Consider the following 16,941-nt stretch of genomic DNA (forward strand, 5'->3'; position numbering starts at 1 on the left):
ATTTTAAAGTTTGGGTATATACTCTAATTGTATATCATGGATAACCTTATTGTATTTTACGTTACAAAATATAGTAAAATAACTTATTTATTATTACTCTTGGTTTGATCTTAGTTTGGATTAGATAGGATTTATTCTACTGTACCAACGGCGGATACTATGAAATGCCACAGAAACCATAGAGTAAATTGTTAGTAGCTTCCTGTGCGTAAAATGACCCTGACATTGCAATGAAGCACTTTGAATATGCTATTAATTCTAACAAATCAATCACTCGAGAAAAGTATTTTTAGAAACTTTTCGTACTTCTACAGTGAATTAAAGAAATATAAAATTTTATTAGTTCTGCAGTGACAAATAAATGTCGTACTATTCGCTTAGCTCGCCTTATTTGGATCGGGTAGAGAAACATCAAAATTTTATTTTGTACATCGTATATGTATAATCGGTACATTGTGCAATTAGAAATATCAATCATATTTATTTTTACGTAATTAATAATAGACGTCCTATTCGAAAGGCAAAAACAATAAATGTCTTGAGCATTACCCTTAATCAGAATTTATATTTATATTCACATAATATATTATTGTTCGTATAAATTATTTACATCATCTTATATACGTTTAAGGTATTTGTAACGCAAATTAATTTTCTTAATTTTAATTGCTCTCAAATGTTGACGATACGTAAGTATACGATACGTTAGTATATTATCTATACATGACTCAATATTTAGGAAACCTAGCCTTACCGAAATAAAGACGTTCATTATTAAAGTTGAAAGTTTTAACATAAAATCTCTATAGTAAGCCTCTGCAAAAGTGACATTTCGATTAATTACGGAAATATGTAACATTGGTAATTTCGGCATCTAAAATGCTGTGTTTATTATAATGTAAAGTTGTCGTTCTGCCGATTTCTGAATTGTTTGTTAGTGTACGCGTGCAGAAAATACAGACAGTCAAGAAAGTTCTTCCTTTTCTGATAGAGAAAGAATCTTAGGCATGCGCGAAGAATATGGCTTTCGATTCTCTGGGTGTTTTACTTTTGTGGGATATGTATTGTCGCGCTACAAAACCTTAAATCCTGTAGATCTCTATCAAGTAATAAAACCACTTCGAACTGCTTTCAGGTGCATTGACCATCATGACTTCAGTTATTACACTATGTGCAGACAGCCGCATACGCCATCAAGGTCGTTATTTAATCCAATCCACACACTTAAGTTCCACGTTGCAAGTTCGATATAGTAATGTGTTAGAGCTTGCAATCGTTAACTTTCTATGTATGCAACTGAATGACGCATATACGTATGTATCTAATGGTTTTTCTTCTATTCATTCTAATTTCTTTTTAGTATTATATGTCAATTTGATAATAGTTACGTAACATCGTCTGCAAGTTAGGAAGTACTCTGTAATGGATAATATATGGATGCATTGACGAAAATTTTGAATTTTTATTTATATATATCTACACAGTCGTCAAATTACTGATTATAATGCATAATATGAGCCACACGAGTCATTCTGCTTACATGTGTTTTTGTGTAGATAATCACAACAGTATATCGAATATTATCACTGAACTCAGTAAATGTGGAATTTCCCGTTATAACTGAAATGTCTGTATAAATCGATGAAGATAAGTTAGTAGTGGTACGATAGAATTAGACATAAATATAGACAAATATTTTGGTATAAAAATAGGTGATGATATATCTTGAAATTTTTTAAGTGTCCTATCACAAAAATGTTACCTCTCGAATACTACATAGTCTCTTACTTAATTCTCTATAATTATATGAATTACAATTACATATTATGTATTTATAGTATCCTCAATCACTTTTTGTTACCATTCAATTATTCATCCAATTGGAAACACAATGGATAATTATTATATACAAGTTACAATTTCTTTAAATGTTTAATGTTATCGAAAACAGAAATTTATACGGAAGTGCAAGAACATTTAAAAGATACAGTCGATTACTAGTGTTACGATTAAAATTATTGTATTAGTATTTATGTACCAGTATCCATAGGTTTATGCTCGGCTGATATCAGTTGATATGATTAATTCTCACTATGAATACTTGCACGCGCAGTGGAATTTACTTGATGTAGACAAAGGACATTTTTAGCATTAGTCTATTCTCTACAAGGTCCACTACGTATGTACGTGTCTTCAAGGTGTATAAATATACTTTACTTGAAGTTACTCCATTGAACTCTGGCGTTGTACTTCGTAACATACTGGCCGTACGCCAGGGTTACGCAAGTCGCGCCCTGTTGACCTCCTTCTTCATGAAAGATTGACCTTGTATCTCGTTCTTGTATCTTAAACAGCGCAAACTCGAAACCACCCCAAAGACATGTACCTTATCGCAATTGTATTTATCAAAATTTTCTGCTTGTATTAATAAATGAAAATATAAAAAATGTTGATAATAAATGTTCTTATTGATGAGGATATAACTTGATCTATGTATTCATATTATATACATAACCATTACCAAAGTGTAGAGATAACGATCGATCGGTATGACGGAACTGTACTGTAATACCTGCCTCAAATCGAATAGGGTCACATCAAATTGTATAATACAAAACTCGATCGGTCATTATCCTTGACATAATGTTTTCTTATTTTTCTCTTCAATGTAATTTTCTTCGATTTTATAGACCGCTCCAGCAATTTTTATCATTAACGATTGTTGCAAATAATATTATAGTTATAAGAATGTTTATGTTAAAACTAAGCAATGTTGTGATTACATAAAAATGATAATTAAGGAATGAATTACATTAAAGTTAAGGTAAAGATAAATTGTTATTAGTTATTCCTTGTTGAAATAGGAAAATAATTGCAAATTATACCCTGTTAGTACCTGGAGAACCAGTAAAGATGGGTGTATCAGGCGGGTATTTCAAATATACACACAACTTCTCTACGATATTTCTTCCTATAATTTGTACAATTCTTTCTGAATTAAGATATGAAGAAAGAAAACGATATCACTATACTCTTTTTTTTTATTAAACATTGAGTTGCAATCATCAATTAATTTTTATTTGTAGAAATATATTAAAGATATTGATATCAATTATTTTTGTTAATCTGCTATAATATCCGTGTTTGGTATTCATTTAATCACTATTGTTAAATGCGGAAGAAATCTTGGTATAATACGTAAAAATATGATACATATTTCATCGTTTTATAGAAATATATTCCCGCCAAACTACTTCGCGTTTCGAATACCTTGACACTAGCGACAATTTCTATATTTTCTTTACCGGAAACACGTCATAAGCGCGGTTAAACATCTAATTTCGAAATGACTGACCGTGAACGCATTCTATTTAATTGATATACACATGGTGACCGTGAAAAAGGGGAAGAAAGGCGTAGTGTCGCAAGATACGAAAGAAAGGTCACGAATTCGGGAACAGAGTACGCATTCGAAGTGTATGAAGTGTCAGGGTCTCAAGGTGCGGCCGTGCCAGAAGATTGAACCTGCGCAGAACTCTGCACGTGACCTGCGCAGCTATTCTTAGCAGAGGTCCGTTCAACGAGAGGAACTCGTCTCGGTCACTCGTCGTCCGGCGCGCGTCCGAAACGTAGGAGTGGTTCCTCCTCTTTATTTTGTTAACCCGTTTTCACACTAACTGTCTGAATCAATATGTCTGGTCTTGCGGATCCAGTGGCATTCGCCAAGGATTTCTTGGCTGGTGGTGTAGCCGCCGCTATCTCGAAAACGGCGGTTGCTCCCATCGAACGTGTGAAGCTATTGCTGCAGGTACAGCATATCTCCAAGCAAATTGCTGAAGACCAGCGTTACAAAGGTAAGTTATTTAAGGAGGCAATTACATTTATTCGATCACTTATGAGAGATTAATAAAATGGACAAAGTGTCAGGATACATAACATGCAAGTAACTGGAATCACAAATCACTGTGCGTAAGACTAGGCAACGAAACATACAAAACATGTGACAGGAACATTTCGCTCATATCGGGATCCTGAAACTGCCAAGCGTTTCCGCCAAGTTCCTCCACGGTGGTTAAGATCGAGATTACTGTTATGTAATATCATTTCATACTATATGTTAGTAGTACGCCAGTAGTAGTACTATCTAGTTTTAATTTTCTACTTTATGTAACAAAGATAAAGTTTCGGGTCTTACATAACTTTTGCAATATCGATTGAAGAGGAAGTCGTACTTTTCTGACAAACCAGTGGGTCGATATTCGGTGAAATGACTTGGGTACCAGATGGCAGTGCATGGCATTGCTCTTTGTACGGGATTCGCAAGTGCCGATCGATGACTATGCGGCTCAATATGGCTGCCTTTATAATATAAAGCATATACTCAAATTTTATTTTAAAGATTTTTTAATATGTATTTGATAATGAACAATTGAAATCATACTTACGAGAATGTAATTTATTGTACTATATCTAAGATGTGATGTAATTATGAAAAAATAAGTAATGTTTTATTTAAGAAAAAAAGAAAATTACGAATATATCAAATTGCACAGATTTAAGCGTGGAATTATTTTGCTGACGAATAATAATGTTTTAATAATACATAATCTTAGATTGTAGTTTTATGATAAACATTTAGTAGATAATATTTAATCATTCGCGATATGTTATCATTAAAATTTATGATATTTAAATTATACTAAAATAATACGATTTCATGACCTTGAGTATCTTCCTTTGCTTAGTATTAAAAAAAAAAAACGGATTTTTAAAGTTTCTGCAATGTTAACATATCTTAGTTATTGTAAAGATAATCTTATGTACTTGAAGATATGAAATATTATAAATAATTAAAAATCTATAGCTGACAATGTTCTGTTACATAACAGCATGCAGTTCAATATATGACAAAACAAAATTTATAGAATTTCTAAATCTAGCATTGAAATATTTTCATGTAGATATTCAAAAATTTTCATGAAAAGATTCTAATACTTTGAATAAAATGAAAAAGTAATTAATCTTGTCACTTATTATTCATGCAAAATATAATCTTTCTTGAAATAAAGTATGATGTAAATATATATTCATATTATTCCAGGTATGATTGACTGCTTTGTGCGCATTCCAAAAGAACAAGGATTCCTCAGTTATTGGCGTGGTAACTTTGCCAATGTTATCAGATATTTTCCCACACAAGCTTTGAACTTTGCCTTCAAAGACAAGTACAAGCAAGTTTTCCTTGGTGGTGTTGACAAAAATACACAGTTTATGCGTTACTTTGTTGGAAATTTGGCCTCTGGTGGTGCTGCTGGTGCTACATCTCTGTGCTTTGTCTATCCTCTTGACTTTGCCAGAACTAGGTACTTTTTATATATTATTTTGGTATTCGATTGTGATTAATTCTTAATTACAACTTGTGTGATAAAGTTTTATATATGGTGATTACTTACACTTATTATTTATAGGTTGGCTGCTGATGTAGGCAAAGCTGGAGGTGAACGTGAATTCTCAGGTCTTGGTAACTGTCTGACTAAGATCTTCAAGACTGACGGTATTGGTGGCCTCTATCGTGGCTTCGGTGTATCCGTCCAGGGTATCATCATCTATCGTGCTGCCTACTTTGGTTTCTATGATACTGCCCGTGGTATGCTGCCTGATCCCAAAAAGACACCATTCCTTGTTTCATGGGGTATTGCTCAGGTACAGACCAGACAATAATATCTATTTTAAATCTTGATACAACTGTAATCCTTTTATTAATATCTAATATTTCTTGCAGGTTGTCACAACTGTTGCGGGTATTGTATCTTATCCATTTGACACAGTACGTAGGCGTATGATGATGCAGTCTGGTCGCGCTAAATCCGATATGTTATACAAGAGTACCCTTCACTGTTGGGCCACTATCTATAAGTCAGAAGGTGGTGGTGCTTTCTTCAAAGGAGCATTCTCCAACGTTCTTCGTGGTACAGGTGGTGCACTCGTGTTGGTACTTTATGATGAAATTAAGAATCTCCTTTAAGACATAATAACAATCCTCACCTCATTACCTTCACAACTACAATTGCAAGTACCATCTTTATTACCCTCACCATCCGACATAACAACAGATCAAGTGATTTCATGGCTGAAACAGTACACGAACTGTCGAGAAATTTGAGAACAGTCAGACTATGATCTTTTGGTAGCATCTTGTGAAATGCATGAAACTCGGCAGAATATGTATCTTGACTGTAGAAGAGAATTCGCTTAATTTATTGCCGGATTCAGTATTTTCTTGCAGCTCACATGTTCTATATTTCATATTCCCTTTTCGTAAAAAAAAAAACGAATGGATATGTGAAATGTTTGATACATGTGACTATATAAGCGATGGTCGAGACATAAAGTAGTAAAAATAATTATCTAAACAAAAAAGAAGAAAATAACAAAAATAAGCGTATACATTTGAGCAAGAGAAGGACGCGCGACGAAATACCATTGCGGCGACGGCGGGACGCGTAGACTTGGGCCGCCCCCCCGCCCTTACTCTCGGCCCGTTGTAGATAATAAATGATCATATTAACGATATCAATGAAATTCATCGAGTTTCAGTGACAGTAATTTAATTTCACACTCCAGACTACTACGTGTAAGATAATGAGAAGCGTTACTTGTAAGTGTATGCATCCAATGTGTTCATGTTAGGATGTGTGCAAAGAAACCAACAGATCAATAAAAGTAATGACAAAACATAGTTTTGAGTCTTTTTTTACCTTAAACATAACTTTTTAATTTTTTTTAGTTAAATTCTTTATCTTACGTTTTGTAACATACAAGATAAGATAATTATCTAAGTTATTGTTTGTTCATTAAATAGATACTAAAAATAAATAATATGTCTGCATTCTTATATAGTAAAATTATATTTTTAAGGAGTAGTGACAGTCACGTATCATATTTCATATTACATATTTCATGTTTCATACAATGTTTCATTATTATAAACATTCCAAATATAAAGTAGGTGTTAGCCTTAATATCATTAATCTACTGATACAGTGAATTAATGATTTTAAATAAAAATACTTCCCATTTTAATTTTGATCCTCAATCTACCTGAACATTTTGGAATGCTCTTAAAATACACATATAGTCTCTGCAGCAATACAGTAGTTTATATGAAAATGAGAAATTTATATATTATTTTTACACAATATTTCTAGATTAAATGGGTAGGTAATTGAACTTTGTTGTTTACACTTGACATTTATACAATACAAACAGAGATCTGAGAGAAATTTCAGAAGGGAATGACGAGGAAGTTTGGGACACAATATAAAATAGTGGATCTTATATACAATGATTTGTGCCATCATATCAAGAAACATATCATACAGTTGTTCTATTTGGATCTCCCGCAATTGAATCTAATATTCGAGATAAACCTGGCAAATTTAAAATAATTCTTAAACCAGGTATCTTTCGTAAAACATTTATGGCAACTGGCAGGAAACCACTGAAAAATTAATAACATTAAAATTTTAACTAGTTTCATAAAGAACGAATATATATTCGGTAATAAAACAGATGTAGAATACATACCTGAATAATAATATAAAACCATACGTTTCTATGATCATGCCTATGATAGGCCAACCCATAAGTACTATAATAATTCCTCCTAAAAATGAAGCACTAGCTTTTATCTTGTGCCTTTGAAAAAAAAAGCTGAGGGTTCTCTTTGGTCCAATAACACATGATAATCCACATATAAATAAAATCTATAGAGAAATAATTAATTCAGAGGAATGTAATAATGTACACTAGATGCTTTCACAGATCTATGAGAATAGTTCTTACATTTCCAATAGCAAGAAGACCTTTATCAAAGAGTAGTAACATTCCAAGGAAAAGAAAAGATATACCAAATCCTGCAAGTCCGACTCCTATTTCTGAAATCAATACATAATTGTTATATAGTGTTTTGAAATTTACATTTCATTTCGTACTCATGAGAATAGTTACAGATCGTAGATTTTTTATAAATCATAAATTATTTATTACTTACTTTGCGTATCTGTAATTTCGAACATTATTTACGATTTGTGCTTTACGATGAACTCTTAAATTACTTTTTTAGTAATATTTCGACAAGATTCAGGTAAAAATTGTAAAGCATAACCTAACCTAAATCCACGTCATTAATTGTGATGTGACACTTTCCAACTAAGCACTATTTCTAGTCACCGTATAAAAACCGTATATTGAATACTGTATATATTTTGTAATAACCACCTTAGCATTATTTTTACAAAATTTAAATAAATTAAACACGCTCAATATTTATCAGCGAAAGGAACGCCATTATACATACATGTGCGTTCATACTTCATACGCATGAGATTGTCGACTCTATTCTTACTTTTTATTGTGCGATTTTTCAATTATTTAAAATACTTCTTGACGATTAAATTTAGGATACATACAGTTTGCAATAAAAAATTAATAGCATTAGGTATTTGATATTATTTACAATTTTCAATAAGAATTTTTCCAATAATTTTTTGTGTGAAAAATTTTATTTTAAACAAATTCATATCATTCAGTTCAAATTATATGCATGTAATTCGTACAACTTGTTATACATATAAGTTATATGTACTTTGAAGTATATAATTTGATGACAAGCCTATTTACAAATAATTAATTATTTATTGTGGATAGGGGCTGTACAAAATAAATTTAACTTTATTATTCAGTATGAATTTCTTATACAAATAACATATAATACATTGTCATTTATAATGTTTAATCAGATGAAGGAATGATGAGATTGCTAATGGCGGGAAGAATGACATTATTTTACAAACAGCACAAAAAATAGACTTGTTCATTAACCGTTAATATGGCTAAAACTTAAGTCTACATACGACGTAAAAAACATTATTTACAAGTATTCCAAGGTACACGAATTATGTTGAGTAGTAAGTTCAGCACATCAAAGATGATCTGAGCCACTGAAAATAAATATTGATATTTTAAATAATAATTTAATTTTTTATATCTAAATCAAACCAAACTTTATATGTAACGTGAGTACCTCAGTTAAACTTAATTTTATGGTCCCATTTTGCAAAGGGTCTTTACTTTCAAATATTCCTATAAAATAAGTGTAAATATTAGCGCGCGATTTAAATATTTAAATATTAAAATATACAGAAGGAGGAGTCAGAAACTTAAAGTATACCAAATGCGTCACTCAAGTGCAGTATTGCCGAGACGAAGTCACCAAATCTGAGTGTCCCATCCTTTCTCATATAGCGAAGGATTAAAATTGAAAGTACATCCGTATTTAATTGGAACCCTAATAGAAATATTTTTCATGCGTTAAGAGTACGGATAGGTGAATATCAAACATCGGTAAACATGTATATATATAATATATACTTACCCACTTCTAATAACGCATCTCGCAATCGTTCCGCTTTAAGTATACCCGTTTTTTCCTTCGTGTGATTTTTAAACGCTGCTTGCCAGTATTTTAAACTGCACATGAGATCCTTAAAGTCATTGAATTTTAATCGACCACTACCAGAACTCTATATTAATATCAATGTAAGGAAAATCACCAGTAAATTATTATTAATTAAAAAAATATTATTAAAAACAGTTAAGGTAACTAATTTTAAGGATACATCCATTGTAAGAACTACCTGTCGGCATACTTCCATAGAAGCACAGCTTTTTATATAATCTATAAATGAAACACAATAATTTATCAAGTAATATTAGAAGAATCGATGAATTAATTTTTTTATTATAATTTTAGATAGTGCGAACTTTTACCATTTGGTAAACAAGCTTCGAGAAGTTCTTGCAATTCAAAAGCGTTTACTGTTCTGTGTTCATCAGCAAGTTGCAGAAACACGGCTTCATATTGTGAGAAACCTTTGCCTTCGAGGGGTGGCGCTTTGATGATGGCCGATTTCATCAAAGATGGCGGTGTATCGAGAAGTCTAATAAAATCATTATATATGTATAAAGTAAAATTATATTTTCAAGTAACCTGTTAATATTAAAATTGAATTACTTACTTAAGTTTTAGAGGCTTACTACTGTAGACTCGCAGTGTGAAACTTGTTTCTTGCGTAGGTTCAAAAGTAGTGGGTACTAACAAATAACCACCCTGGTCTAATTGACATCTGTGGCTCACTTGACGACTGTTGGTATATTGCGAGTTAACCAAAGATTTATTCTTTTTGAAAAATTGCTTGTTTATCGATTCTGTGCTATTTTTCGGCAAAGTGTACGCCGTGAAGCCTATCACCTTAATATAATACAAATGGTACAGTCATTAATAATAAAATTTCTAAAATAGGATACATTTAAAAGCTATAAAGAGTATTTCTTACTTTTATTTCCATGATAGAGTGTTGATACAAAGAGACAATTACTTCCTCCATTTCACTTAGGATTAGATGTAATTGTGGATTAATATGGAAAGTTTCTGCAACATATATAAATTTATAGAATCGTAGAACAATTTATCGTAATTCTAATAAGTGCTTACGTTACGTATTACCGGATTTCCGTTGTAAAACGTTCATCATTGGAGTAAACCGCGTACGAACCTTCATTGTTCCGACATCCTCCTGCGGTTACGCCCCTCCTCCAACTGCCTTGATAGAGTTTCATTTGCCAGGTATGTTTGCTATGCAACGATGGCTCATCTCTCGACGTTTCGGCATCAAGATGTACGACTTCTAAATGAGTGAACGTCTTCACGAAATCCGAATACGATATCCTATGATTCATGCGATTCCTGTTAATTATTTTTATTCACACGTTTGTAGCATTTATTGCAATTATCGCGTAACTAAATTTAATGAGATGCGTACTCAAATAAACCTTATAACTTAAATAAATTATCAAAGCTTATTTTATAAATTAAGCTATTATTAAAATAAGTTCACCAGAATTCTCCCTCGGCCATATTTCTGACCGCTAAACGATCCCTTTCCATTGGAGGTACTTCATCCCATTCAAGGCCACCTCTTGCCCAAGCGCCAACATACTCCCTACCAGGTCCAAGAGGATTTCTTAATTTTACTAACTGAACCGCCTCGCCGTTGAATGTTTCCACCTATATTTTACGCAACGATCCATCATGAAATACGAGTCAGAATTAATCAAGATCATCGAACGATTATTATCTCTGGTATTTACCCTTTCAATAGCGTACAGCCTGTAATTGATCCCCATCTGAATGCCATTGGCGAGTTTCTCTGTACTGGCACGAATCTTAAACGAAGTAAAAACAAATAATTTAGTTTTCCAATAACACAATGTTTATAACATCTATAACGCCCATGTTTAAGCAGTTTTATATTTTTATGGGTATAATCGGAGAAATGGAATCTAAATAGAGATCCGAACGATCCGAGAGATCTAATTTTCTATAAATGTACAAACACCGATAGTCTAATAATAGCGGGCTTACAAAGTATTAAAGATACCTGCGGTCGATAATAAATTAAGAAGAAAAGAGTCACGTGTTGTTTACCTGCTGCTGATTGTTATTTACTGTACACGTGATAAGGGATGTCATATCGAGGAGTTTCGCTAGTACTCGTCCACACGCAGTAGGATCTTGGCGTATGGCGATACTCTCAGTGATTCCGCCGGTAAGGTCAGACAAACCATCCAACAGAGTTCCATACTTCAAAGCTTCGTACGATCCGTGCAATCTGAAAGCAAATAATAAAAAGTCAGTTTCTCGAGGTAACTTTTCTTGATGAATTCTTAAGAAACGACTACCATCCTAACATAACGAGTCTAAAGGTGCATGGAAAATCCTATTCATTTATTCAATTCCAACGAGTTGTCAGGAATTTTCACTCGCGTTGTTTAAATAATAGTGAAAACTCGTATCATGCAGGCGGTATTTTTTAAATTCAGGAACGTCAAGATCGGCTCAGGGAAAGCGGATGTCTAGAATTTTTCGACCTGCGACCTCTTCCCGTCGACGATGAGGCACCTCTGGAGAAATACCACGCGATCGCGATTTCTCGCGGGCTCCTCATCGATTCCGCGAAGAAAGTTGAGTCGACAGCTCGTTAATCTCGCTCGCCATGCTACCGGAATAGCAGCTTTTGTTCCACGAAGCGAACCTGCCAGTTTGATTAAGCCTGCGTACCAAGACTTTTCGTCTCGGAAATCATCGGTCGAGATAGAAAGGCGAGATCTCGCGAGGATTGATAAGAGGACAGGCGAGAAGGTAGCGATTGTATCTGCTCGAATGTGCCGTTCCTGCGGGAATTAGCGTTCTCTAGATAACGGGGTTTCTTTCTCTTGCTCTATGTTCGTGGACTGACTCGTCCCAGTAACGCCAACGCCTCTTCTGCGTCCACATATGCTCGCTCCTGGTTAGATAGCGAGCTTTCCATACTCACGAGAGTGTACGCCAGCGTACAAGGTGTTTCAGAAAGTTGGTTCCAAACTTTAGCGGCACGATTCGTAAATATAAGCAAAAACGTCTTCAAAAAATATGAATAAAATGATATACAAATATGTATCGTTAGTTTGGAAATTACAAGACGTTTCTAACAGCCTGAGTTTGTAACAGTGTAATATAATGAGATAGAATTATTTAAGTCGCTTAAGCTTATCGAGATTTTAAAATTCGAAGATTAATAGTGAAAGAACGATAAAATATTAAATAATATAAGTTGTACTTTAGCTCCGGCAGGAGAAAATATTAAAAGCGAGAAAATGCTTTGAATAATTCTAGATATCATATATAGATTCCTTATGAAAAGATAAGAACGAAATATGGAATAAAATTTGTTCATTTAAGGCTTAGCTTACGAGAAAATTGAGTTTGAAAATTTATCGTCATGCAGCTTCTATTATACATATTATGTGACCGCCCCCTGTGTATATGTAAGAACTAATAAAAAATAAACGACAAACTAAGTTCCAGTAATAAAGTAATATACACGCGTTATTGAATTATGATAATCGCAACTGGGAATATTAACATTAAGTTGGACGATCTTCTTTTTTTCCGATGAGTAGAAAATGATATTTGGACCCACGTCTATTGTGTCATTTTTGCTTCTCTCAACGAGTATATAATATACGCTCCCGAAGTTTGCTACTTTCTGAAACACTCTGTATACGTAGGTTAATCTCTAAACCGTAACCATTCACACGAGCCGTTCAAACAGTCACATGGGTATTTTCTCAGGGAAGGTGAGCGCAATGCGACCAACAGACAGATCCGTTTTTCAATTGTGTGCCTCGTATGGTCTTTGGATTCGGTGTGTTCCGCAATTTGCCGATGGCGGAAGTGGCAATGACTCGGAAGTGGTGTAGCGAAGTTGTTGGTCCGCGGCCAGAATACCAGATTGAAGCGGGACGAGTTAACAGGGTAATGATCGAGCCGTTGTCTCGACTATTTTCACTGATCGAATCACGTTTCGAGGAAATGAACGGTTCGACGTTAATGGCTGTCGTTGATTGAATTATGTTATGGTTAAATTGACCGCTCTTGATTTACAGTAAGAGCGATTTGGAACAGTCTGTTACAGCACTGGACAGATTGTAGACATTTGGGACAATCTGCTGCAGTGTTAAACCAAGTTTAGCGAAAGATAGATGAGATAATAGATCAGACTGGAAATTATACTAGAAAAAAAAAAAAAAAAAAAATATGTAGCAGCTTGTCGCAAGAGTCAGCGCACTTTCGAGCGAACATTCTGTCGACTATGTAATACCGCTGTCGGTTTGTGAGTCAACGGTAACACGAGTCTTGCCATTGACGTACTTCCGTCCCATGACCATCTAACGGGGTGATGAAGTCACATGCGGATGTGCAATGTCATTTACAATTCTTTCGTGCGATCGTCGCATTACGATACTTCGAATCACATCTATAATACCGTGACACACGGTAAAACAATTTCAAGATCAATGTACAATGCAGTTACACGACAGGCTACACATAACGTGTATACGTCGGCATAGCTAGTCGAGATTGCTTCGCAATTTAGGACATAAACATGACTAAGGATTTATAAAGATTATCATCGTGGTGGTTATTATCGATTATTAAACTCATAAGTAGCACGACGTATAAATCATTGTCGTTGTTCTGTAATCGAATAAATTAAAGATTAATTTTACTGTACCATGTCCTTCGAACTACTATTTATAACTTACCCGCTGCTCATTCTCTTAATTTAAGCTTTTCTTTGATGCCAAATTGAGGTACAATAGAGAAAGTAAAAGAAAAAAGAAAAAAGAAAGAATGAAATTTCTACACATTCGGACATAAGACTTTCGTATTGTTCGTACATAATAATGAGCAGGAACGAGGAACGAACGTGAAATGAATACTTGCTCCAGATATTTAAAAAAGTAAGAAAACAAAATTAGTTCTGGGTACTCGCATAAGAAGACCAGAACAGCGAGTAGAGTAGCTTTATCAGAGAATGAGAGGTATCCTGAAACTCTTAATTATCTTTAACGTTGAGACGATTCGCTAGAACTACTTCCAACGAGAAGTTATATCTGCCGTGCTGTTTATAAACCGATAAGATTTTAACATTAAGGAATCAGATAGGTGGATGAACTGTTAATGAGGCTCGTTTTCGAGCGTCCATTAGCACGGTACGTTTGTTGTAGCAGTTTCGTGGCCTCAGATACGAGCGTGGACTGTGGTCACCGGTGCACTGACCTCCGATCCATTGCTGGCAACCAACGAACCGACTACTCGTCGAGTGAAAGTATCCGCGGATATACTTGCTTAGTATACCTACCCATGGTTGGCATGTGCGTGCACAAATATACAGCGCCGAATATAGCCCGGCATACTGGCGTATCCCGAAGCTATGCCGAATTCTGATTTCTCGTTGCTCGCGCGTCAAAACGTCTAGTGACCCATCGTTGAAAATCTTGTTATCCGAATACCAACGCGGTGAATCATTATCCTCGAGTGTACGTTTTGCGGAGAAAAGCATTTTCGAATATTTGCAACGGCACGCAAGGAATGCTTTCTCTATTTCAAAGTTCAAACTCGATCGATCAAGTTCAATATTCGATTTGTCCAGTTTCTGAGAATCTATCTGTCATTGCGTCGTTGCGTTATCAGTGTTGATACGCGAATTTGCCAAATTTTCATTCGGTAGTATCTATAGATGAAAATTGGTTCTTCCATTCCTTCTTTTCAAACAAAAACGCGTTATAGGTTTTTTCATCATCTTCTACAAGATCACGAGGAGAAGGTACACGAATTTTCGTTATTGGCGAAATTGCAAGTATCGCATCTACAAATCGAATTACGTAGCACCACGTAAAATTATAATTACAGTAGATGACTCGTTCGAGTCTGACGAATTAAACATATGAAGATAGTATATACTCGTAAGAATCTTTATACATATCTGATTGTTTCAGATGGTCAGAACAGGCATCAGTTATAACCATAGTAACGACGCTAAATGATACTGATCAAATGCTCTATGACTCACAAAATAAACTCTGGTTCTGTCGGCGCTGGATTATTAAATGTTTCATGCTTTAGCATATCAAACTCAATCTGAAATTCCTCTTCTTAATAGTCACGCGAAAAGAGAATCGCATTGACCATCTTAAAGAGGAGAAACCGAATCGGTTTTAGCGAGTAAAAAGAGTTAATTACTTCGGGAGATCGTTACAGTTACAAAATAATTAGAAGCGAAACGTGTTATCGTAGGACTGGGGGTAACCAGTGAACGCATAATGCGTTACTTAGTGATTCTTTGTTGCTTCGAGTATCGTGCGGCAGGAACAGGCAGTGGTTTCTAATGGAAATCGCGGAGAAGCGCGTCCAGCATAATTCTTTGGCTAGTTGTGCACGCGCTGGCACGCGAATGTACGAGCTTTCTAACTGATTTTAATACAGCCGTCGGATTAATAAGCCTGGATACACGGTACGTCCCGGATCGACGGGATCTATGCGACGGGGTTATCGTGAAAGAGGGAAGGTCAACCAACCAATGCTTCTCTCCCTGTGGAAAGAAGTGTGTCATCGGCGAGATTCTCTCGATTGGAGAACGCGTCCCCTCTTCTCATCTCGCGTCCGTATCGAATCGAAACGCGTGGAATACTAATTTCGTCATCGTGGCAAAAATCATCAGTCGGTTTATCATTTCGGCCGTTATCTGCCGCACGGGATCTCCACGTGTGTCAAACGAAATTGGAATTGAGGTCAATGTTAGCCAGATAATATCGATTTCATATAAAATTGTGCATTTTTTATGAATGTATTTATAAAGAAAAATGTTCTTCGTTAGACACGGTTCGCTTGGACAATGTTCTAGAGAGATTTTTATCGCGTACGATTCCAGGAAATTAAATAAAGAATGAAAACATGTGATATCGTGGGGTAATTTCAATTAATATTCGCATCCGGACGAGAAACAAACACCGATTATGATTTAATTAGTAAGAATACAGTAGCGGATATGGAGATATTTTATTGATGTTTGTCTAGAAGAAAATTTGGTTAGAACGTCGAGCGCATCGTGTTAAGTTAACAACCAGACGATAAGAATTTAGTAACTAGATACTTATACTACTTGAGGCTACTTTTTATTAAAGTGCCTTTTAGTCTCCATAATTAGCAGGTATAAATTCCGTTTTAATACCGATAAACGGCATATTTTTAAACGTAACATATAAAAAAGGTTTATTATTAGGATAGCACAATAATCCAACACTAAGAAAAGTTCATTAATGTTAACAAAAATGCGAATTTTCCTAATTACCGAAATTTTTTATTGTAGTATTTATTAGCAGAATCTGGCTATTTACTACTTCTTTTTTTTTAAACAAACAGCGAACCACAAGAAATTTCAAGATAATGATCACGTCTAGCTCTTCAATTATCCGTACGATGATTCAATTATTCTT

At 34.5% G+C, this 16,941-nt stretch overlaps 4 protein-coding genes and 1 long non-coding RNA gene across 7 annotated transcripts in view; 2 read left to right on the forward strand and 3 right to left on the reverse strand.

Moving 5' to 3' along the window:
* The window catches only part of LOC126864990 (coiled-coil domain-containing protein 102A), a 268,441-nt gene that overhangs the window by 54,366 nt on the left and 197,134 nt on the right, over positions 1-16,941 (forward strand). The gene's annotated exons all lie outside the window — the stretch shown is intronic.
* LOC126865114 (uncharacterized) lies at positions 1,460-3,452 on the reverse strand. Its single transcript, XR_007689442.1, has 2 exons — positions 2,039-3,452; positions 1,460-1,629 (listed from the first exon to the last, which is right to left on the reverse strand). It is a non-coding gene; the product is annotated as an uncharacterized LOC126865114 (long non-coding RNA).
* Positions 3,585-6,739, forward strand: LOC126865055 (ADP,ATP carrier protein 2). The gene is made up of 4 exons (XM_050617132.1): positions 3,585-3,854; positions 5,102-5,363; positions 5,469-5,703; positions 5,783-6,739. The coding sequence occupies exons 1-4, from the start codon at positions 3,692-3,694 to the stop codon at positions 6,023-6,025; spliced, it is 903 nt and encodes a 300-aa protein (XP_050473089.1). The 5' UTR covers positions 3,585-3,691; the 3' UTR covers positions 6,026-6,739.
* LOC126865084 (vesicle transport protein GOT1B) lies at positions 6,323-8,202 on the reverse strand. The gene is made up of 4 exons (XM_050617199.1): positions 8,054-8,202; positions 7,846-7,937; positions 7,588-7,766; positions 6,323-7,501 (listed from the first exon to the last, which is right to left on the reverse strand). The coding sequence occupies exons 1-4, from the start codon at positions 8,076-8,078 to the stop codon at positions 7,375-7,377; spliced, it is 423 nt and encodes a 140-aa protein (XP_050473156.1). The 5' UTR covers positions 8,079-8,202; the 3' UTR covers positions 6,323-7,374.
* Positions 7,382-16,941, reverse strand: part of LOC126864973 (calpain-C) — a 39,535-nt gene continuing 29,975 nt past the window's right edge. Inside the window, exons 6-20 of the mRNA XM_050616927.1 lie at positions 11,549-11,732; positions 11,212-11,286; positions 10,959-11,128; positions 10,617-10,789; positions 10,398-10,492; positions 10,080-10,312; positions 9,832-10,001; positions 9,681-9,739; positions 9,437-9,584; positions 9,233-9,349; positions 9,086-9,144; positions 8,054-9,002; positions 7,846-7,937; positions 7,588-7,666; positions 7,382-7,501 (exon numbers count right to left, since the gene is read on the reverse strand). Of these exons, the coding sequence (XP_050472884.1) occupies positions 8,976-9,002; positions 9,086-9,144; positions 9,233-9,349; positions 9,437-9,584; positions 9,681-9,739; positions 9,832-10,001; positions 10,080-10,312; positions 10,398-10,492; positions 10,617-10,789; positions 10,959-11,128; positions 11,212-11,286; positions 11,549-11,732 (1,510 nt within the window). The 3' untranslated portion in view covers positions 7,382-7,501; positions 7,588-7,666; positions 7,846-7,937; positions 8,054-8,975. The remainder of the gene's footprint in view (positions 7,502-7,587; positions 7,667-7,845; positions 7,938-8,053; positions 9,003-9,085; positions 9,145-9,232; positions 9,350-9,436; positions 9,585-9,680; positions 9,740-9,831; positions 10,002-10,079; positions 10,313-10,397; positions 10,493-10,616; positions 10,790-10,958; positions 11,129-11,211; positions 11,287-11,548; positions 11,733-16,941) is intronic.

The sequence above is a fragment of the Bombus huntii genome, chromosome 1 (assembly GCF_024542735.1).
Source record: "Bombus huntii isolate Logan2020A chromosome 1, iyBomHunt1.1, whole genome shotgun sequence".
Classification (NCBI taxonomy): domain Eukaryota; kingdom Metazoa; phylum Arthropoda; class Insecta; order Hymenoptera; family Apidae; genus Bombus; species Bombus huntii.

Excerpts from the sequence above, each read along its gene's own strand:
- LOC126865055 (XM_050617132.1), top strand. The coding sequence starts at position 3,692 with ATGTCTGGTCTTGCGGATCCAGTGGCATTCGCCAAGGATTTCTTGGCT. Across the intron at positions 3,855-5,101 it reads TGAAGACCAGCGTTACAAAG|GTATGATTGACTGCTTTGTG; the intron begins GTAAGTTATTTA and ends ATATTATTCCAG. Across the intron at positions 5,364-5,468 it reads CTTGACTTTGCCAGAACTAG|GTTGGCTGCTGATGTAGGCA; the intron begins GTACTTTTTATA and ends TATTATTTATAG.
- LOC126865084 (XM_050617199.1), bottom strand. The coding sequence starts at position 8,078 with ATGTTCGAAATTACAGATACGCAAA. Across the intron at positions 7,767-7,845 it reads GTCTTCTTGCTATTGGAAAT|ATTTTATTTATATGTGGATT; the intron begins GTAAGAACTATT and ends ATTTCTCTATAG. Across the intron at positions 7,502-7,587 it reads GGTTTTATATTATTATTCAG|TGGTTTCCTGCCAGTTGCCA; the intron begins GTATGTATTCTA and ends TTAATTTTTCAG.